This window comes from Danio aesculapii, chromosome 9, assembly GCF_903798145.1.
Source record: "Danio aesculapii chromosome 9, fDanAes4.1, whole genome shotgun sequence".
Classification (NCBI taxonomy): Eukaryota; Metazoa; Chordata; class Actinopteri; order Cypriniformes; family Danionidae; genus Danio; species Danio aesculapii.
The window spans coordinates 50947870-50971253 of record NC_079443.1 but is presented as its reverse complement, the minus strand read 5'-3'; the positions used below and the strand labels follow the sequence as shown (position 1 = coordinate 50971253).

The 23384-nt window shown below is 37.5% G+C and overlaps 2 protein-coding genes across 5 annotated transcripts in view; one reads left to right on the top strand and one right to left on the bottom strand.

Moving 5' to 3' along the window:
* LOC130235370 (RNA-binding motif, single-stranded-interacting protein 1) overlaps positions 1-14056 on the bottom strand; it is a 185659-nt gene extending 171603 nt beyond the window's left edge. For both annotated transcript variants that reach the window (XM_056465944.1, XM_056465945.1), the window contains exon 1: positions 13860-14056. In XM_056465944.1, the coding sequence (XP_056321919.1) occupies positions 13860-13928 (69 nt within the window). In that variant the 5' untranslated portion in view covers positions 13929-14056. The remainder of the gene's footprint in view (positions 1-13859) is intronic.
* Positions 14057-17608: 3552 nt separating this feature from the next.
* LOC130235369 (uncharacterized) lies at positions 17609-22197 on the top strand. 3 transcript variants are annotated; one of them, XR_008838390.1, is made up of 3 exons: positions 17609-18117; positions 18177-18566; positions 21759-22197. XR_008838390.1 is itself a non-coding variant. In XM_056465943.1 (2 exons), the coding sequence occupies exons 1-2, from the start codon at positions 17667-17669 to the stop codon at positions 18368-18370; spliced, it is 645 nt and encodes a 214-aa protein (XP_056321918.1). In that variant the 5' UTR covers positions 17609-17666; the 3' UTR covers positions 18371-19441. The 3 variants fall into 3 exon arrangements, 1 of the variants encoding a protein (XP_056321918.1); XR_008838389.1 differs by having other exon boundaries at positions 21751-22197; XM_056465943.1 differs by lacking the exon at positions 21759-22197 and having other exon boundaries at positions 18177-19441.
* Positions 22198-23384: the final 1187 nt, after the last annotated feature.

Genomic DNA, 23384 nt, shown 5'->3' with positions numbered 1-23384 from the left:
ATGTAGATTGTGTCAAAGCAGCTTCACATAAAAGGTCACAGTAAATAGGAACTGTGTAGTTCAGTTTGTAGTGTTTAAGTTCAGTTCAGTTTAGCTCAGTTCAGTGTGGTTTAATAATCACTACTGAGAGTCCAAATACTGAAGAGCAAATCCAACGATGCGCAGCTCTACAGATCCTGAACCATGCAAGCCAGTGGCGACAGCGGGAGAGGAAAAAAAAACTTCACTAAAGGCGGAAGTGAAGAAAAAAAACCTTGAGAGAAACCAGGCTCAGTTGGGCACGACCATTTTAATTTCTCCGCTGGCCAAACGTCTTGTGCAGAGCTGCAGTCTCAGTGGCGGAGGCTGGAAGCTGGCCTCAGCGAAGACTCGTCTGTCTCTGGAGCGTCATAGGAAACAGTCTCATGTTCTCCACTCTTCCATGACCATCGCAGTAGTTGTTCAGGATTCGGCCAGGTCCAGGATATGGAAACCTTGGGATCATCTCGTCGTTGGTCTTGGATCGAATCAGTGACTCTGCATAGTCTGAGGGCCTCGGGAAGAGTATCCCCAGGTGGAAATGGAGAATAAAGAAAATAATTAGCGTAGCTGATGTTCACAGTGTATATCAGCAAGATGCATAACCTGTGTGGAAGCCCCCTAAGTGGTGCACTAAGTGTATGCTTTACTGAACAGATAGGTCTTTAATCTAGTTTTGAATTGGGAGAGTGTGTCTGAGCCTCGGACGTTATCAGGAAGGCTATTCCAGAGTTTAGGAGCTATAAATGAGAAGGCTCGACCTCCTTTACTCGACTTTGCTATTCTAGGTACTACCAGAAGCCCTGAGTTTTGAGATCTTAAAGAGCGAGTTGGATTGTAGCGAGACAGAAGATTGGTTAGATAAACAGGAGCTAGATTATTTAAAGCTTTATATGTAAGAAGCAATATTTTAAATTCAATACGAAACTTAACAGGCAGCCAGTGTAAGGAGGATAAAATTGGGGTGATGTGATCAATTATAACTTTAGTCACGATTATTCAAAACGATTATCAGTTGAAGTCTAAATTATTAGCCCTCCTGGGAATTTTTTCTAAAGATATATTTCCCTGATGATGTTTAACAAAGCAAGGAATTTTTCGCAGTATTTCCTTTAATATTTTTTCTTCCCGAGAAAGTCTTATTTGTTTTATTTTGGCTAGAATAAAAGCAGGTTTAAATATTTTAACCTACTTTAGGGTCAATATTATTAGCCCCTTTAAGCTATATATATATATTTGATTGTCTGCAGAAGAAACTACTGTTATACAATGACTTGCCTAATTACCCTAATTAAGCCTTTGAATTGAATTTGCATTTTAATCTGAATACTTGTATCTTGAAAAATATCTAGTCAAATATTATATTCTGTCATCATGGCAAAGATTAAATAAATCAGTTATTAGAAATGAGTTATTAAAACTATTGTGTTTAGAAATGGGTTGAAAAAAAAAACTTGTCCATTAAACAGAAATTAGGGGGGAAAAGGGTCGCTAATAATTCAGGAGAGCTAATAAATCTGACTTTAACTGTATATATGCACAGTTATTTTCCTCCCTGTAAATAAGGAAAGGGACATAAATACAATAGAATAAAAATATGAAGCAAACTGTGCTTTAAGCATCTTCACTGCAAGAAAAAATACTTTAATTATAGCTACAAAAGTCCTTCAGTCAAGAGCAGTGAGTGATTTAGTCCTTTGGTTGTTTGATTAATGATAAAAACAGTCGGCAGCAGGAATATTGCGCGCTGTCACTTTAAGAATAGTACAGCTCTGATTAATGGTTTCACTTTTACATGTCTTTTGATTCTCAACTCGTTTGTTTATTACACAAATGAGGGTTAATATGAATAATCACTAAACACCGCGCTCTGTCACAATGTGCATGTATTTGACCATTAAAGCGCTCACATTAAGATGACTTTAGATGTGTGTGCTCCGCTCGTCTCTGAGGCTGAGCGCTCACACACAACAGCATGCGGTCTCTTTCGCACTTTTAAAAACATGAATAATTCGAATGTTCATCAATGAATGATGCACATCCCGTGCTGCAAACGTTACATTACAGTACATGCTTTTATTAATGTTCATGTGGAACTGAGCTTTGCAGAGCAACAAATGTGTACAACTGGAAAAGGGGGCGGTATGATGCAATAATCGTTTATCTTGATGCATGTTTTTTCATAATCGTTAGAAGCCAAAATCGAAATCGAAACCGGATTTTTGTTTAATTGCACAGCCCTAGTAGAAGCCTCAATAATTAGCTGAAATTTAATTTCTTTTAAAAATATGTCCCAAATGATGTTTAACAGAGCAAGGAATGTTTCACAGTATTTCCTATAATGTTTTTTCTTCTGGAGAAAGTCTTATTTGTTTTATTTCGGCTAGAATAAAAGCAGTTTTCAGTTTTTTAACACCATTTTAAGGTCAATTTAGCCCCCTTAAACGATATTTGTTTTCGATTGTCTACAAAAAAAAACTGTTATACAGTAACTTTCCTAATTAACCTAATTAAGCCTTTAAATGTCACTTTAAACTGAATACTAGTATCCTGACTAATATCTAGTCCAATATTAGTTACTGTCATCATGGCAAAGATAAAATAAATCATATTTAGAAATGAGTTATTAAAACTATTATGATTAAAAATGTGTTGAAAAAAAATCTTCTCTCCGTTAAACAGAAATTGGAGGAAAGAATATTCAGGAGGGCTAATAATTCTGACTGTACAAGCCAGAGCTGGAGGGAAAAAAATATTATTCATTTTATTAACAGTGCATTTTCCAACAATTATGCACTGGTGATAATGCAACAGCGTGTCTCCCCCTTGACTTGTAAATTTGACATGAATAAATTGTTACAGTTCAGTTGCTTCTCAAAGAGACACTTAATTCGTAGTGAATTTCACGCATTCTCGAGGAAATGTTGCAAATGTGCACTGCAAAGGAAAAAAAAAACCTCACACAAGCAAAAATAAATAAATATGGAATTTGGTTTGCATTTACAAATAGTTTAGCCCATTTTTGGAGCATTTGCATTTCTCCGGGTGCTCCAGTTCCCCCCACAGCCCAAACACATGCGCTATAGGTGAATTGACTTAAGCTGAACTAAATAAGCTATATGCACATGGACTTTTAATTTTTAGCCAGGCAGCCCAAGGGCTTCTGGTGAACTGCCTATTACAAAATTGTGACGTTTAAGATCTGACTTCTTTAATAATCAGTGATCTTCACTGCCTGTTAGATATACAATATGAAGTGGGTCTCAGATCAGACAAGAAGCACTGCATTAAATTCCATGTCCCCCCGCCATGTCTTTAAAATATGACAGTTTATTTTACCACAGTATTTTCAATGGAATTTCTGCGTTAGCCTGTTGCTACTGACGGTCCTAGCGGCTACACGGTCTTTCATCTCGTTTTACGCTTGAACAACTAAATGAATGCTTAAGTCTATTTAACTGAATGTATTGTAATGACGTTGCGATGCGGTGGCGCAGTGGGTAGCGCTGTCGCCTCACAGCAAGAAAGTTGTTGGTTCGAGCCTCGGCTGGGTCAGTTGGCATTTCTGTGTGGAGTTTGCATGTTCTCCATGTGTTCGCATTGGTTTCCTCCGGTTTCCCCCACAAGTCCAAAGACATGCGGTACAGGTGAATTAGGTAAGCTAAAATTGTCCGTAGTGTATGTGTGTGAATGAGAATGTATGGATGTTTCCCAGTGATGGGTTGCAGCTGCGTAAAACATATGCTGGATAAGTTGGTGGTTCATTCCACTGTGGTAACCCCTTAATAAAGGGACTAAGCTGAAAAGAAAAGAAATGAACGAATGTTATGAGTGCAAGGTTTAGAGATTAGCATATGTCCAGAAAAATGTATATAACTCAGAAAGTGTTACAGAATAAGAAAAGGCACATATAAACTTTAGTGACCAGCTCTATGGACATTCTTTGCAAGTATAAGAGTAAAAATAAATAAAATGTGTCTTGAATTCATTCATTCATTTTCCTTCAGCTTAGTCCCTTTATTCATCAGGGGTCGCCACAGCAGAATGAACGATTGTGCTACCCACTGCACCACCGAGACGCCCTTTATAACATTTATAGCTGAATTTACTACAATCTAAAATCAAATATATTACACTTACTTTTATATATTATTTTATATCATTTTTATACTTTAAATAAATATTGATAAATAATAATTATGTATTTATTTAAGCTTTTTATTGCAGTTAGCTGTATGCTACATTTGCATAATACAACTCTTTAGACCTGAACATGATTCTTTTTTATAATATTTGTTTTGGGTTTTTTGATGAGTGAATGAATGAATTTGTAAAAATTATTTTACCATGCAATTATTTTACCATGCATTACTACTCTTGTATTATTTTACCATGGTACTACTTCATTAATAATAATAAAAAAAAACTTTCATTTGCAAAAACATCCATGCACATTTTAGACATTTTTAATTCCTTATGAGTAGGGCCAAACAGAATCGGCAAACATTTCTTGTTATTTCTGTGCATAAATTGGTCAAAAATATGCAGAATGATCTGGAAAGATTTAGAAAGTATAGTAACAAAAAATTAAATAAAACATGAAATAAAATATACACATTTTTTAAACTTTTTATTTAAGGTTTACAATGCAAATCCAATTAGGTCCATTTGTTCGGTGAACAAAGCAAGTGTGTGGATGAATGTGCATGGATGTTTCCCAGTACTGGGTTGCAGTTGGAAGGGCATCCGCTGAGTAAAACATATGCTGGAATAGTTGGTGATTCATTCTGCTGTAGTGACCCCTGATGAATAAAGGGACTCAGCCGAAGGAAAATGAATATTATAAATTACAGTAATCAGGAACTACTGGGAAATGTGCTTGAAAACAACATCAGAATACAAAAACCTTGACATTATTTGTCTAAAACATACAACTTTTACTAATTGTGATACTTCAATTACACAGTTAATTGCAATCAGATTCGATGTGTATATTTAGTTTGTTGCCTAAGCTGTACATTAAGCTGAAAATAGTCCAAGTAGAGCACCATTACATGCGTTCTACCTCTCCGCCTTTCAAATAAAGACAAAAGCTGTTGGCTTGCAGCCTTGAAAGAAATCAAGCTGCTGTAATAATAAAAAAAGGCTGTTCCTCCCTTCCCTGTCAAGCCTTATCTTACAAAAGCATCTCAACTTGTTCCAAGCTCCTACAAGGGCATGTGTTCAAAAATAGCAAAACAGCCAACAACAACAAGACAAAAGAGGCAGGATATAATTGCAAAAATCTAAATTGAAGGGAGATGAATGGTGTTGACTAAAAAATGTGGTGCACTCCAAAAAAAAAAATGTTGCCGCTTTTTTAAACTACATACAGTTAAAGTCAGTTATTCACCCTCCAGTGAATTTTAATATTTCCCAAATGATGTCTAACTGATTTTTACCACGTTTTCAGATTTAACCACATTCTTACCCTGTTATTTACTTGTTTATTTTATTTTTTGATTTCTGTTTTTAATTTTAATATTTCCCAAATGATGTTTAACTGATTTTTACCACGTTTTCAGATTTTACCACATTCTTACCCTGTTATTTACTTGTTTATTTTATTTTTTGGTTTCTGTTTTTAATTTTAATATTTCCCAAATGATGTTTAACTGATTTTTACCACGTTTTCAGATTTTACCACATTCTTACCCTGTTATTTACTTGTTTATTTTATTTTTTGGTTTCTGTTTTTGTCTTACCTGCTTTCTGGAACCGTTCTTCACCAGACTCAAACCCCATCGTCGTGATCATCTCCTCTCTGCATCTCAAATCCACCGTCGTACATGACGAGCTACTGAACAACTGGTAACAACGGAAAAGCCATCCATACAAATGTACTGTAAGAGGTCAGCTGGTAAGCGTGAAAAAAAACGCCCCGTAGCATTTGGTTTAAACTTGAAATGCAGCCATATGTACCTCTGGCTACGTAACTCGCAATCTCCAGAAATGTATATAGGGCTACGTTTTCAGAATGAGCCTATGAATGAGCCTATGTTGAAAATATTATGTGTTGTCATCATGGCAAGGATAAAAGAAATCAGTTATTAGAAATGAGTTATTAAAACTATTATGTATAGAAATGGGTTGAAAAAATCGTTTTCCCGTTAAACAGAAATTGGGGGGAAAATATACAGGAGGGCTAAAAATTCTGACTTGAGCTGAAACAACACAATTCTTTAGATTTTATTTAGGACAACTTAATCGTTTAGTGTTAAATCCACTTAAATTAGTTAACTTAATTTGTGTCGGGACAACATGAGTAAATTGTGTGGATTCCTGCATTTTTTACAGCGTGTATTTTTACCTGACCACTTCATAGTGGAGTTTATGGAGTGTTTATGGACTCCATCCTGTATAGATGCAAGTACGGCAGTGTTTAGAGTTTCAGGACGCTTTTGTATATATTGAAGGACCCATGCAGAGTCAACATGCTAAACAACAATGTAAAGCTTTATAGCATCCTCTGTGTTTCCCAGATCTTCCCTTACTGTCTGTAACAACACAATGCCAAAAGAGTGCTGGGTTTCATACAATCGATTTTTGTTGGGACACTTTTTTAAGCAGACATTTAAAAAGAAAGTAATTACAATAACGTGAAACTGTGATTTTTTTATTTAAGGTTATCATACTGTCAGAATTGTATACCTGTCATGCCTAAAATGCACTAGTGTAAACAGCACCCAAGTGAGCAAAAATCAGGGAACAAGATTTAAATACCAAAACATGGAGACCAGATTTCTGGGATGTAAACCAGGGTAATTTTCTAGTATAGTGGTCATAACAGCTTTGAAATCTCACTTATGATTAGAAGTTACAAACTGGAAACAATACATTAAGTGTAGGGATAAACTGAAATATTACACGAAAAAAGGCATGCCAGTTTCTCTCCCTTCAGCTGTCATTACTGCATGGCCTAAAGCGGCTTTCAGACTGGACACAGAAAGCACTGCGCTATTAAACCTGTTCATTTCAACGGCTTGTGCGCTCCTTGTCCAGAATGTTAATTTAATGCATTTAAAAGACCATTCATGCCCACTGAGCATGGGCATATTTCAGCCTGATCTCACGAGAAAACGTAAGTATTTTACGTTTTGTCAGTTTAGTGGCTAATCCGTACGAATTCGTACGAGTTCAGTCGTACGAAATTGTACGATTTTAAAAAGGAGGCGTGGCACCTAACTCCACCCCTAAACCCAACCGTCATTGGGGGATGAGCAAATCGTATGAAAATGTACGAATTAGATCGTACGAATTTATACGAATTAGCCACTAAATCAAAAAGTTACTAATTGCCGTGAGATTGTGTTGCATATTTTGCAGTCATCCGTACTTGCCATCTATTGGCTGCATAATGGTCATATGAAAGTGGCTTAATGAGTCAGGGAATGATACACAATACTTCAGAAGACCAGTCAGAGAGCGAATATGAATCGCCGCACCTCCATTTTCAAAAGTCTGCATTTTATTCAGTCTATACTGAAAAGTAAAAGCAAACTTAAACAGGGTCTTCAAACGCTTCATTTTCGAAGGTCGAAGATGTCAGAGTAGAATGGATGGATGCCAGGCGCAACCATAACAGAACTACGTTTTCAATTACACTAGTATAAACAGCACCTCAGTGAGCCAAAATCAGGGAACAAGATCAAAATATGGAGACCAGATTTGCAAACCAGCGCCATTTTCTGGTTTAGTGGTCATAATAGCATTGAAATCTCACTTATAATTATGAGTTCAAAATTATACATTTAGTATAGGGATAAACTGAAAAATCATACAAAAAATCTCATGCCAGTTTCTCTCCCTTCAGCTGTCATTACTGCATGGTCTAAAGCAGCTTTCAGATTGCACACGGAAAGCACTGCGCTATGAAACCTATTCATTTCAATGGCATGTGCCTTGCAAAAAAGTTTTGTTGTTCAAATTAGCTCATCATTCCACTTTGTGGATATTCTGCTCATGTACCTGCATGTCCGCACTACATATGCTTGCCGGAAAAACAAAGTCTGCTCAAATAACACAGCAATGGGACATTTCAATGTAGTACACTTGTTCCTGCTGCTTGCAATATTTTTTTTTAATCAGTATAATTTGATTTAGTTATTAAGTGAATTTTAAAAAGAGTTTTACATTTAAAATGACTTTATAATATTTAATAAAATAATAAATAATGATTACAAAGCATTTTTGGTTTGGGTTTTCGGCCAAGTGCATGTTCAATTTTGTGTATCAGCCCATAATTTTCATTTCAGTGCATCCCAAATTTAGCATATCAGCCCAAGTCGAAAACAAGACAACAAAAATGATGACATATGATCCTTATACATAAAAAAGCTCAGAATACTCAAGCAAATGTGTGTTTTTTTTCTGGTGACAGTAGCAGTGGTGCGCACTACAGGTCAATGCAGTCATTAGAAATGCACCTCCTAGCAGCAGACCTTTGTGTGTGTGTGTGTGTGTGCGTGTGCGTGTCTGTGTGTGTGTGTGTGTGTGTGTGTGTGTGTGTGTGTGTGTGTGTGTGTGTGTGCGTGTGTGTGTGTGTGTGTGTGTGTTTTCCAGGTGCTGTTTTCACAATTTGACATATTTTATAAGCTCCTCACTAGTTTTCATCTCATACAAATATGATCACATTTACACACAAACTATACAGTAAGCATGTTCAGCTCAACACAAAGCATTGTTATCAATTTTAATTAGTTTCCATTGCAAAATGTACATGAAAAGTCATTTTTTGGGGATTGTATTGATATCAATTTCTCACAGTTAACTTGTGTCTTATTACCCTGCCTATTATTAAGAGATTGGCTGTTTATTAGTACGTATCAAGTACATATTCATATAAGTGCATGATCTTATTATATATCCTATCATCATAAACCCAACTACTACTATAACAACTATTAATAAGCAAATTAGGAGTTTACTGAGGCAAAAGTCATAGTTAATGCTTTGTTAGTTTGAAGAGCTGCATCTTAAAGTATGACCACTGTATCTTTAGTATCAGAGCTCAAAAATGGTAATTTGGTTTAGTGAACCAAGAGAACCAATTGAATGCAAACAATAAGTCACAAGAAATCCCAACTGACTGCCATGTTCAACGCAGGCTCATTCTGGAAAGGTACCGCTATAAACATTTCTGGAGAGTGCCAAATATGTTCCAGGAGCTATGTTTTTTGCAGTTTTTGTTTTCGCAAATCCACCAGAGGCCACTTGTGTACGCTTTTTCAGGTCTGAAATTTCTCTCGCGAGTGCCATTCGTGCCTGCTGTTCTCACGTAAATCCACCAGAGGCCACTGTCGACTGACTGACTGACCGACCGACCGACCGACTGATCGACTGACCCACCCTTCTCCTTCCCTAAACCAATAGTGTTTTAAAAAACACAGATTGACCAGCGCCCACCCACTTCCCTAAACCCAACCGACAGTTTTAAAAAATAATCCAGAGAAAGAAAAGCCCTCACCTGATTCCCGAACGACATCATATCGCCCCGTAGCATTTGTTTTAAAGACGACTGTGCTGTCAATAAGTACTTCTGGCTACATAATTCGCAATCTCTAGAAATGTATATAGGGCTACGTTTTCAGAATGAGCCTATGTTAGCCATGTTTCTGATGCATGATTTTTCCAACACAGGTTCATTGTGGATACATACCCCTGTCTACATTTCTGGAGACTGCGAAATATGTAGCCAAAGGTACATATGGTTTCATTTAATCAGTAAAATGAATGCTATGAGCGCCAACGGCTTCTGTTCCTTTTCGCGCTACTAGCTGCCCACTTACCTCCATATGGACGGCTTTTCCGGTGTTTGTCCATACGGCGATGGACTTGGTATGTGAAGCGGACTTGACCCCAACAACAGGGTTCGAGTGCGGTGAAGAAAACCAGGTAAAAAAAAACAGAAAACCAAAAACCAGGTAAAACAAAAGCAATAAATAAATAAATAAACAACAGGCTGAAAATGTGGTGAAATAACGCAGCCGCAATAGCTTTTCTTTTTCTAGATCGATTTTGAAAACACAACCGGTTGGGTTTAGGGACTGGGTGGGATTGTCAGTCAGTCAGTCAGTCAGTCAGTCGGTCAGTCGACAGCAAGCTGGCCTCGTCGGCTGAAGTGTATATTGCACCCTCTAGTGGATTTATGTGAGAACACAATGTGCGAGAGAAATTTGAGATAATCAAAAAGCGCACACAGCGGCCTCTGGTACATTTGCAAAAGCAGATGTATCTCCGGTTACGTAATTCGCTGTCCCCAGAAATGTAGACCTGGGTACGTATCCGCAATGAGCCTGAGTTGCATTTTTCAGTGCTCTCACTCACTATCCTTGGGCTTAATATCTGATTTAACCACAGCGGAATGAACCACCAATTACTGGCATATGTTTCGTGTGGTTAATGTCCTTCCAGCTGCAACCCAGCACTGCAAACCACCCATACACTCTCTCGTTCACACGCACACCCTTTACAGTGTATATTTAAAGAAAAAACACTGTGATCTTTGCATTGTACAATATCTCAAAATGTTATTAGTTATACATCAACTTTCCTTTTTGGAACAACATTGTTAAAGCCACAACAAAACCAAAACTGATTCCTGTTTCAGAGTTTTTCATGCACATAAAATCACAGCAAACCACAACAATCCAATCAACTCCAAATGAAAAACATTAAATCCGAGCCAGCATTTTTTTTTTCTTGTTCCAAAAGCTGTTTCACAACACAAGAGGGAAAAAAGACTGTCGCAACTTCAATTTCTCGCCTCTTAATTTTCCCCTCCAACCACTTGACAACATGTGACATCCACATTTTACCATACAATCAATTCCCGATGGATAAAAAGAGGCTTTTAAACATGTCTCTCTTAGAAATATGTCAGATTAAAATAGGTTGACCTATTGACTCTTATAAGAGTGAAATATGAAGCTTTGCTGGTGACAAGTGCATAAAAGCCTTTTACTGCAAATGCTTGATCCTCAGCAAAATCCTCATCCACATCCATATTAATAAAGCAAACTGATTAGATCAAACAGAAAGCACTGCATTAATGCTGACACTTTTTTTACCAATGCAGTGCTTTGATTGACAACAACTTGTAGTGGTTAAGACTCATATTTCCCCCTGTCACAAATCAATGCTTTCCTAAAGCTCTGTGATATGTGGATCTTGTGATAAATGAAAGCTGATTAGTATCATATCCACATTCAGGCAGTATAATGGATGTACTCCACCCATAGAGTGTCTCAGTATTGATCAGCTGTGATGTCTGATAAACACAAGCATCATTTCCTCGCGGCTCACAGTCTTTGATGTTAATTCTCATGCTTTTTTCATGACTGAAATTAATTCATCGTATTTACTTTCCAAAAAATAACACATTAAAATATTAAAATGACCAGTCAACAATATAATTTTGAATAGAAGATGCTGAAATGGGGAGTGGCATACAATATTTCACATTATATTGACTCAAAGAAGCAATCAGCACACTGGGAATTAATATGCTAATGAAATATCAAAATATTCAGCTCATTTAAACACACACACACACAATCACACATAATGCAGTGTGTTTAACGTCTAATCAATCACCTATAAATGTAATAATTTAAAAAGATTATTGATTATTATTTTAGGGTATTTACTATTACTTGAGTAAATACCCTAAAAATGTAAAAAGAATTAGTTTCAACATCTCTTTTCGATTAATATATTAATAGTAATAAATAAATATTTAAATTGATAACAGTTTTTGTTTTTTTTTTGATGTTTGAGATATTTAGTTTGAATGTTGTTAAGTATTAACAAAATTATGTAATATTAATTTAACCTCAATGAAGTTTTTCTTGACTTTAAGTTCATTTTGTTTAATGATTACACAGATTATTAAATAGCTATCAGGATTATTCATTCAACTATTCTGTTCTACATGTCATATTACTGCAAAACAAACATTTAGGACATAAATAGCGTGTTTATTTGAGCAAATCAGAATTTTATAACAGTATGACCACCTATGTCTGCTAAATCATCACCCATTTCACCCACTATCAGACTTCCAGATAACGACAATATTAATTTAACCTCTGTGAGGTTTTTCTTAACTTTTAGTTCATTTCGCTTGATGATTACACAGATTATTAAACAGCTATCAGAATTAACTATCAACTATTCAGTTCTACACGTCATATTACTGCAAAACAAACATTTAGGACATAAATAACTTGTTCATTTGAGCAAATCTGAGTTTAATAACACTATTATAACATGTCTGCGAAAATCACCACCCATTTCACCTACTATCAGTTGTCCACTTAATGACAGTTTAACCACAATGAAGTTTTTCACTTTTAATTGATTTCGTTTGATAATTAAAAAGATTCTTAAATAGCTATTAGAATTAACCATCAACTATCCTGCTCTACACGTCATATTACTGCAAAACAAACATTTATGACATAAACAACATGTTCATTTAAGCAAATCTGACTTTTATAACAGTATTATAACCTACGTCTGCTAAATCACTCCCATTTCACCCACTAACAGTCATCCACTTTATGACAATGCAATATTAATTTAACCTCAATTAAGTTTTTCTTAACTTTTAGTTCATTTTGTTTGACGATTACTCAGATTATTAAATAGCTATCAGAATTCACCATCAACTAGGCTGTTCTACACGTCATATTACTGCAAAACAAAGATTTAAGACATTAATAATGTGTTCATTAGAGCAAATCTGACTTTTATAGCAGTATTTTAATCTATGCCTGTTAAATCACCCTTTCACCCACTAGTTGTCCACTTAATGACAATATATGGAATATTAATTTAACCTCAATTAGGTTTTTCTTAACTTTTAGTTAATTTCTTGAGATGATTACACAGATTATTAAATAGCTATCAAAATTTACCATCAACTATATTGTTATATACATTAATGCGAAACAAGGGTTTATAACATAAATAACTTGTTCATTTATGCAAATTTGACCATTATAACACTATTATAACATGTCTGCAAAACACCACCAGTCGTCCACTTAATGACAATGTATGTAATATTAATTTAACCTCAATGAAGTTTTTCTTAACTTTTAGTTCATTTTGATTGACGATTACACAGATTATTCGTCAACTATTCTGTTCTACATGTCATATTACTGCAAAACAAGGGTTTAGGATGTAAATAACGTGTTCATTTGAGCAAATCTGACATTTGTAACAGTATTATAACATATGTCTGGTAAATAACCACGCATTTCAGCCACTACCAGTCGTCCACTTAATGACAATGTAAGGCAAACAACGTATTCTGCCTTTGTATAATTAAACACTGCTTATGTTGTGCACCAAAACACAATAATAACGTTAATAAATAATCCACAAGTAGTGCGATCAATGAGCAAATTTCTCACAGTTCAGAGATTGGCTTCAGCCAAAGCGCGATATGTCATGTCACAGGAATTCACTGGCCGAGAAAACGAACAAAACATTTAACAACGCCAGAAAAACGACGATAACAAAGAGTTTAACCCAGCTCTACATACAACGCAGCAACGAATAGGGGTTTTAATGTTATCTGGATTTGACTGTTTACATCTTGATAACAAAAAAGCTATTTAAAATGTCCGCCCGAAAACCCCCTCAAGTACGATACAAACTTACAGCAGCGCTAAATAACGTTACAGAATTATGATAGCATAACATACTACTGTATATATGCTACACAATACAACAGCACCGAAATCAACAAAATCGATATCAAGCATGAGGTAAAACTGATCTTTCCGTACCTTAGCTTGCAGGTAAGGGGGGTAATAGTAGGTATATTGGGGGTACATCTGCCTCCACACCTTGCCCATGAAGATTAGCGGTGAATTTAGACGTGGATGTCACTTCGGTCAGAGCTGTAAAACCGGAGGAAAAACGGAGACTGTTTGTCCGGTGCTGTCGACGTCCAAACGCGGGGACTGAGTGTGCGGTGGGCGGTGGAGCTGCAGTGGAGCAGAGCAGAGCACGAAAACTCTGCTCCAAAGTCTGCAATAATAACAGCACACCAATAAACACCAACATCTGAAGCAAAAACTTGAGTTTATGTCAAAGTCTGGGATGTTTATTTTATATTATATTATTTTAATGACTTGATTATAACAGGCTTGTCAGGAGTTTAATATTCTTTTAGATACAGCCTATATGACTTGCATATTAAAGGGATAGTTCACCACATTCATATTTTGTCATTTACCAACCCAATCTCACAGCTCTCTGTGATGTGTTAAATATATGTATAATTATCATACTCATAATTATCATATGTATAATATGTATAATTATAATTACTAATAATTATAAAGTAAGCTGATATTAAGCCAATAAAAGCAAAAAGATGAGTTTATTTCAAAGGCTGGGATGTTAGCAAAGCACGAAATCTCTGCTCCAAAGTCTACAATAATAACACACCAACATCTCATGCTAAAAACATGAGGTTATTTTAAAGTCAGGGATGTTTCTTTTGCTATATATTTTCTAATGATTTGACAATAAGCCTGTCAGGTGTTTAACATTAGTATTTTTAGGATATAATACATAAAATATATGGTATACCTGTATATTAAAGGGATAGTTCACCTAAAAATTCATACCAGCGGTTTGAGACATACAATTACTATATATATATATATATATATATATATATATATATATATATATATATATATATATATATATATATATATATATATATATATATATATATATATAGTAATTGTATGTCTCAAACCGCTGGTATGAATTTATTATATATATAAATTTATTCATTTTCTCTTCAGCTCAGTCCCTTTATTAATCCAGGATCACCACAGCAAAATGAACTGGCAACTTATCCAGCATTTGTTTTACGCAGCGGATGCCCATCCCAACCCATCTCTGGGAAACATCCATACACACTCACTCACACTCATACACTACGGACAATTTAGCCGTCCCAATTCACCTGTACCGCATGTCTTTTGACTGTGGGAAACCGGAGCACCCGGAGGCTCGCCACTGCGTTGCCTCTAATATATATATATATATATATATATATATATATATATATATATATATATATATATATATATATATATATATATATATATATATATATATACATAGAGAGAGAGAGAGAGAGAGAGAGAGAGAGAGAGAGGATATGTTGGAGAAGATGTTTTTAAGAATGTTAGAAACTGCTAGCCATTGACTTCAAAAGAATTGTTTCTTTATATGGATATCAATGGTTACTGGTTTCCAACATCTTTTGTATTCAACAGAAAAATGTAGCTTTTTTTAAGCTTTTTTGGGGCAGAGGCAGTGATTAAACCTTTAATAAGCTATGGTTCAAAAATACTGTAGTTTTGACTAAAAATCATGGAGGATAGTTCACCTAAATATTTATATTGTGTCATTTAGTTCATGGCATAGACCTACACAAAATGTTATCAAAATATGAAATTAGTATATATTTACTGGTATTTTACTTGGGGCGGCACGGTGGCTCTGTGGTTAGCACTGTCACATCACAGCAAGAAGGTCGCTGGTTCGAGTCTGGATCAGTTGGCATTTCTGTGTTCACGTGTTCCCCTCGTGTTGGCGTGGGTCTCCAAACACATGCACTATTGTGAATTGAATAAACTAAATTGGCCGTAGTGTATGAGTGTGTGTGTGTGTGTGTGTGTATGTGTGTTTCCCAGTTCTGGGTTGCAGCTGGAAGGGCATCCGCTGTGTAAAACATATGCTGGATAAGTTAGCAGTTCATTCCGCTGTGGTGACACCTGATAAATAAAGGGACTAAGCTGAATGAAAATGAAGGAATGAATGACTGGTATATTAATTGTTCCAAATTTTCTTACAAAGATATTTTGAAAAATGTTGGAAACTGGTAACCATTGACTCCCATCACTTTTCCTATGTAATATGGTTGTTAATAGTTACCAGTTTCCAACATTCTTTAAAATATCTTCTTTTGTGTTCAACAGAGGGAGAAATGAAAGTCATAAAGGTTTGGAACCACATAAAACATTTCTTTTTGGGTGATCTGTCCCTTTAATAGTGGATTCTGAAGCATGCAAATGTTATGAACTTGTTGCTTAGGATCCAAATAGTGATTTTCATGCCAGTTAAGAGTCTTTATCTAAGGGTGTGTTTATTTCTATGTTGGCAGAAACCTTGACATGAACTCCTTTGAGTATTTGCACTCCTACTGACTTGGAAAAACACCACACAGTTCATTTAACTCAATTGTGGGGCAAGCCGAACTAGAAATCAGCAATTAAAGTGACAGTTCACCCAAAAGTGAAGAATTCCTCTCTATTTATCCACACTCAAGTGGATCTAAACCTTCATGAATTTCTTTCTTCTGTCAAACACAAAACAAGATATTTTCAAACAATACATCCATATAAGGAAATACTATGGAAATCAATGGCTACTGCTGTCCAACATTCTTCAAAATATCTTCTTTTGTTTTTAACAGAAGGTTTGTGACAAGTGAAAGGTGAGTAAATTATGACAGATTTTTTGGGGGGTGAACTATCATTTTGATTTCACCTTAAACCATTTTAAGATGTAGATGTCTTTATTATAGGGCTGACACGGTGGCGCAGTGGTTAGCACTGTCGTCTCACAGCAAGAAAGTTGCTGGTTTGTGTCCCAGCAGGGTCAGTTGGCATTTCTGTGTGGAGTTTTCATGTTCTCCCTGTGTTGGCGGGGGTTTCCTCCGGGTGCTCCAGTTTCCCCCACAGTCCAAACCCATGCGCTATAGGTGAACTGAATAAACTAAATTGGCCGTAGTGTGTGAGTGTGTGTGTGAAAGAGTGTGTATGGATGTTACCCAGTACTGGGCTGCAACTGAAAAGGCATCCGCTGCGTAAAAAATGTGCTGGATAAGTTGGCGTTTCGTTCCACTGTGGCGACCCCTGATGAATGAAGCGGAAGGACAATGAATGAATGTTTTTATTGTCTATGGTTGAACATTAAATGTCATTAGTGATTAATTTAATGCAAGTCAACAGCAACCAGCATAAAAACGCATGCAGAATATAAAAACATTACAATGAAAAACCTATAAACTCAAAGCAAAATTGATGCTCGTGGCTCCTGAAGCAAAACAATCAGCCTCAGTATTGTTTACAAACCCCATTTATATATATATGTGTGTGTGTGTGTGTGTGTGTGTGTGTGTGTGTGTGTGTGTGTGTATGTATGTATGTATGTATGTATGTATGTATGTATGTATGTATGTATGTGCATGCGCATGCTCGAGTGACGTCACTGCTTCGCTGCGTTTGTTTGGAGTTCGCTGCGTTTGTTTGGAGTTTAGATTCGCAATTTACATTTTTATCTTAAAATACCTCCTCATTCACTAAATATTTATCTCTCCTACTTGGGGTGAACAATCCCCTAACACACTCATACAAACAAATCTACTTTTAAACGTTCTGTCTCTCGAGCATCCGCTTGGTGTTTGTAGCTTTAGCCTGCTAGCACCGCTGGTCAGCTAAAGCTACCAACCTCTTTCACTCACTTATTTTCTCACTTTCTGGCTTTGCTCTTCACCTTGTACAATGTCGCTTGCGTGTCTGTCCTTGAGTGCAGGAGAGGCATCGATGGAGGCGCTGGAGCTGGAGCTGGAAGCGGTGGAGTCCCAGATTCGCTCGCTGGAGACGAAGCGAGAGGGCATCAGGGCTCTGCTCTTAACCCGTACTCGCTCGTCTGAGGTAAGTGTCCGATACAACGACAATCTCCCAGTTTCTTCAACCCCGCGTGTTTCTCTGTCCAGGCCCAGCGCACCGAGGACGCGGTGCACCCAGGCGTCGTTCACGCCGACTCCCGGCTACCACGGCCCCTGGGTGCAACCGCGTAAGGTGCTTGCCAGGTCCCGGGGCAGAACGTCTCCTCCTCCGGTGTTCGAGATCCCCACGGAGAACCGCTTCGCCCCTCTCCGCGAGACGGGTCGCGATGTTGCCATCATTGGCGACTCAATCGTCCGCCACGTCCGCTCCACTTCCTCCAAAGGTAACAAAGTACGCACTTTCTGCTTCCCTGGTGCCCAAGTTAAGAATATTTCTGCACAGATACCTACTATCCTGAGCGCTGCCGAGAGCCTCGGTGCCGCCGTCCTCCACGTGGGGACGAACGACACCGGGCTCCGGCAGACGGAGATCCTGAAGAAGGACTTCAGGAGCCTGATCGAGACGGTTCGACGCACTTCGCCCGCCACGCAGATCATCGTTTCTGGACCGCTTCCTACCTACCGCCGAGGAAATGAAAGGTTCAGTAGACTTTTTGCTCTGAATGAATGGCTATTAACATGGTGTGAAGAACAGAAATTGCTCTTTGCCAATAACTGGAATCTTTTCTGGGAGCGTCCTAGGCTTTTCCGCGCTGATGGGCTGCACCCCAGTCGAGCTGGAGCTGAACTCCTGTCGGACAACATCACCAGAATACTTCGCTCTATCTGACTAGTAAGTAAAAATTCACAAAACTCACAATTTAGCCACACAGACGCCTATTCGTCCCACATAAATAACAGTAATGCATACCTAACTAACCACATAGAGACTGTGTCTGTTCCTCGTATTATTAGATCAAGAAACAAACGTACTGTGTGCTCCAAAAATAATCTATTAAGAATTAAACCAGAAAAAACACGAAAAAGTGAAAATACAAATTTCATGAAGCTTGGTCTCCTAAACATCAGGTCACTAGCACCTAAAGCACTTATCATAAATGAAATAATAACAGATAACAATCTTAATGCACTCTGTCTTACTGAAACCTGGCTGAAACAAAATGACTATATTAGTTTAAATGAGGCAACTCCTCCAGGATTCTTATATAAACATGAGGCTCGTCAAACTGGTCGTGGTGGTGGAGTTGCGTCAATCTTTAGTGATATTCTTAATGTTAATCAGAGAAACGGACTTATGTTTAGCTCCTTTGAAGTACTAGCGCTTAATGTTGTCCTTCCAAACACTATGCAAAAACCTATGTTATCTCTCGCTCTAATCACCATATATAGACCTCCAGGACCCTATGTCAATTTTCTAAAAGAGTTTTCTGATTTTATCTCTGACTTACTAGTTAAAACTGATAAAATACTAATTGTAGGAGACTTTAACATCCACATAGATGACGCTAACGACACGTTAGGGCTCGCGTTTACGGACTTGCTGGTCTCACTAGGAATAAAGCAAAATGTTATTGGTCCAACTCATCGCCTAAAGCATACACTAGATCTAATTCTGTCTTATGGAATTGAGGTCACTGATGTAGACATTATACCACAAAGTGATGATATTACAGACCACTACCTCTTACTATATAAGCTGTGTTTACCTGAAATTAGCAGATCCACTCCGATATATCGTCCTAGTAGAACTATTGTTCCATCCACTAAAGATGAATTTATAAATAACTTACCTGATCTTTCTCTACTTCGAAATGCACCCGCAAACGCAAATGACCTTGATGTAGTAACCAGCAGTATGGATGCCATCTTTACTAGCACTTTAAATACTGTGGCACCCATCAAACTAAAAAAGACTAGAGAGAATAAAACTACACCGTGGTATAATAGTCATACCCGCGCTCTCAAAACAGCAACCCGTGCCCTGGAACGTAAATGGAAAAAAACTAATTTAGAAGTCTTTAGAATTGCATACAAAGACAGTATGTCCAGCTATAGGAGGGCTTTAAAATCTGCCAGGGCTGAGCACCTCCGCAAACTGATAGAAAATAATCAAAACAATCCTAGATTCTTATTTAACACCATCGCTAAATTAACAAATAATCGGTCATCTTTGGAACAAAACGTTCCACCGCAAATTAGTAGTGATGACTTCATGAATTTTTTCAGTGATAAAATAGAAGGCTTTAGACAGAAAATAGGAGATATTAAACTTTCTGCACCGCCTTATACTTCAGATCCAGTAAACACGCCTCTGAATCTAAATAACCTACAGTGCTTTAAAATCATAGAACAGGAAGAGCTAGACAAAATTATAAATAGCTCTAAATCAGCTACGTGTATATTGGACCCAATTCCAACAAAGTTACTGAAAGAATTGCTACCTGTTATAGGAGAACCTCTTCTTAACATTATCAACTCTTCTTTATCTTTAGGCCATGTTCCAAATCCCTACAAGTTAGCTGTTATTAAACCTATTATTAAGAAACCACAACTGGAACCCAGCAACTTAGCTAATTATAGGCCTATTTCAAACCTTCCATTTATATCTAAAATACTAGAAAAAGTTGTTTCTGCTCAATTATGCTCCTTTCTGCAGACCAACAATGTTTTTGAAGTGTTTCAGTCAGGTTTCAGAGCTCATCACAGTACAGAAACTGCATTAGTGAAAATAACCAACGATTTACTCTTAGCTGCTGACCAAGGGTGCATCTCGCTATTAGTTCTACTCGATCTTAGTGCGGCATTTGACACCATTGACCATGGTATCCTTATTAATCGCTTAAAGTCTACAGGTGTCCAAGGACAGGCCCTACAATGGTTTAAGTCATACTTATCTGACCGTTACCAGTTTGTAAATATAAATGGACAGCCTTCACAAATCAGCCCAGTAAAATACGGGGTGCCTCAAGGATCAGTTTTAGGCCCTTTACTGTTTACAATATACATGCTACCCCTGGGAGACATTATTAGAAGACATGGGATCAGCTTTCACTGCTATGCAGATGATACTCAATTATATATTTCAACTAAACCTGACGAGACGTCTAATCTGTCCAAGCTAACTGAGTGTATTAAAGATGTTAAAGACTGGATGACCAACAATTATCTTCTCTTAAACTCAGACAAAACAGAATTATTACTTATTGGGCCTAAATCCTGTACACAGCAGATCTCACAACTCGATCTACAATTAGAGGGATACAAAGTTAGCGTTAGTTCTACTATAAAAGATCTGGGTGTCATATTAGACAGCAATTTAACTTTTAAAAATCATATTTCCCATGTCACAAAAACTGCTTTCTTTCATCTGAGAAATATAGCTAAGTTACGAAGTATGCTATCCATCTCAGATGCAGAAAAGCTAGTCCATGCTTTTATGACTTCTAGGCTGGACTACTGTAATGCTCTGTTTGCTGGCTGCCCAGCATCCTCTATTAACAAACTTCAATTAGTACAAAATGCAGCTGCCAGAGTTCTAACCAGGTCTAGAAAATTTGATCACATCACCCCAATGTTATCCTCCTTACACTGGCTGCCTGTTAAGTTTCGTATTGAATTTAAAATATTGCTTCTTACATATAAAGCTCTAAATAATCTAGCTCCTGCTTATCTAACCAATCTTCTGTCTCGCTACAATCCAACTCGCTCTTTAAGATCTCAAAACTCAGGACTTCTGGTAGTACCTAGAATAGCAAAGTCGAGTAAAGGAGGTCGAGCCTTCTCATTTATAGCTCCTAAACTCTGGAATAGCCTTCCTGATAACGTCCGAGGCTCAGACACACTCTCCCAATTCAAAACTAGATTAAAGACCTATCTGTTCAGTAAAGCATACACTTAGTGCACCACTTAGGGGGCTTCCACACAGGTTATGCATCTTGCTGATATACACTGTGAACATCAGCTACGCTAATTATTTTCTTTATTCTCCATTTCCACCTGGGGATACTCTTCCCGAGGCCCTCAGACTATGCAGAGTCACTGATTCGATCCAAGACCAACGACGAGATGATCCCAAGGTTTCCATATCCTGGACCAGGCCGAATCCTGAGCAGCTACTGCGATGGTCATGGAAGAGTGGAGAACATGAGACTGATTCCTGTGACGCTCCAGAGACAGACGAGTCTTTGCTGAGGCCAGCTTCCAGCCTCCGCCACTGAGACTGCAGCTCTGCACAAGACGTTTGGCCAGCGGAGAAATTAAAATGGTCGTGCCCAACTGAGCCTGGTTTCTCTCAAGGTTTTTTTTCTTCACTTCCGCCTTTAGTGAAGTTTTTTTTCCCTCTCCGCTGTCGCCACTGGCTTGCATGGTTCAGGATCTGTAGAGCTGCGCATCGTTGGATTTGCTCTTCAATATTTGGACTCTCAGTAGTGATTATTAAACCACACTGAACTGAGCTAAACTGAACTGAACTTAAACACTACAAACTGAACTACACTGTTCCTATTTACTGTGACCTTTTATGTGAAGCTGCTTTGACACAATCTACATTGTATAAGCGCTATACAAATAAAGGTGAATTGAATTGAATTGAATTGAATGTATGTATGTATATATATATATATATATATATTCATTCATATATATTACAATATATGTTTATGGGAAGATTGATTATATGGTGTTGGGAATAGTGGCCTTGTTTTGAACCTTCCAAAAGCTCATAAATCCAAAATAAAAATAATCCATACACTGTCAGGGGGTTAATGCATGTCTTATGAAGCTGATCAATATGTTTTTGTAACAAAAAAATGTATCACTTTTATGTGATAAACTCAAATCACTGACTTCTGTCAGCTGCCAAATGTGCACTCAAGACAATTTAAGTAAGACACATGAATAACAGAAGTTGCGGCAATATGCACATCTCGTGGGAACCATTTCCCACACATTTGACAATAAAGAAAAATAGTCAAAAATAGTTGACAAATAGTTGGCTTATAATAATAATAATAATTCCTCACATTTATATAGCGCTTTTCTGGGCACTCAAAGCACTTTACACAATGGGGGGGGAATCTCCTCATCCACCACCAGCGTGCAGCATCCACCTGGATGACGTGACGGCAGCCATTTTGTGCCAGACCTCACACCAGCGGATTGGTGGAGAGGAGACAGAGTGATGAAGCCAATTATGATATGGGGAGGGTTAGGAGGCCATAATGGACAGAGGCCAGTGGGTAAATTTGATTTTTAACGACCACAGAGAGTCAGGAACTCGGTTTAACATCTCTTCTAAAAGATGGCGCTCACTGAGCAGTATGGAGTGCTCGTCACTATACTGGGGCATTAGGACCCACACAGATCGCAGGTTGGGCGCCCCCTGCTGGCCTCACTAACACCACTTCCAGCAGCAACCTAGCTTTCCCATGCGGTCTCCCAACCAGGTACTGACCGGGCGCAGCCCTGCTTAGCATCAGTGGGTTACCATGTGAGAGTTTCAGAGAGCTAGCTGCCGACTTGGTGTTATGCTGTATATGTAATAACACATATTACTCATATTCTAGGGGCTGTTTTTTTGTTGTTGTTTTTTTTTTATTGAATTTTTCAAAATGACTTATATACACAGTAATGAGTAGAACATAAACATACA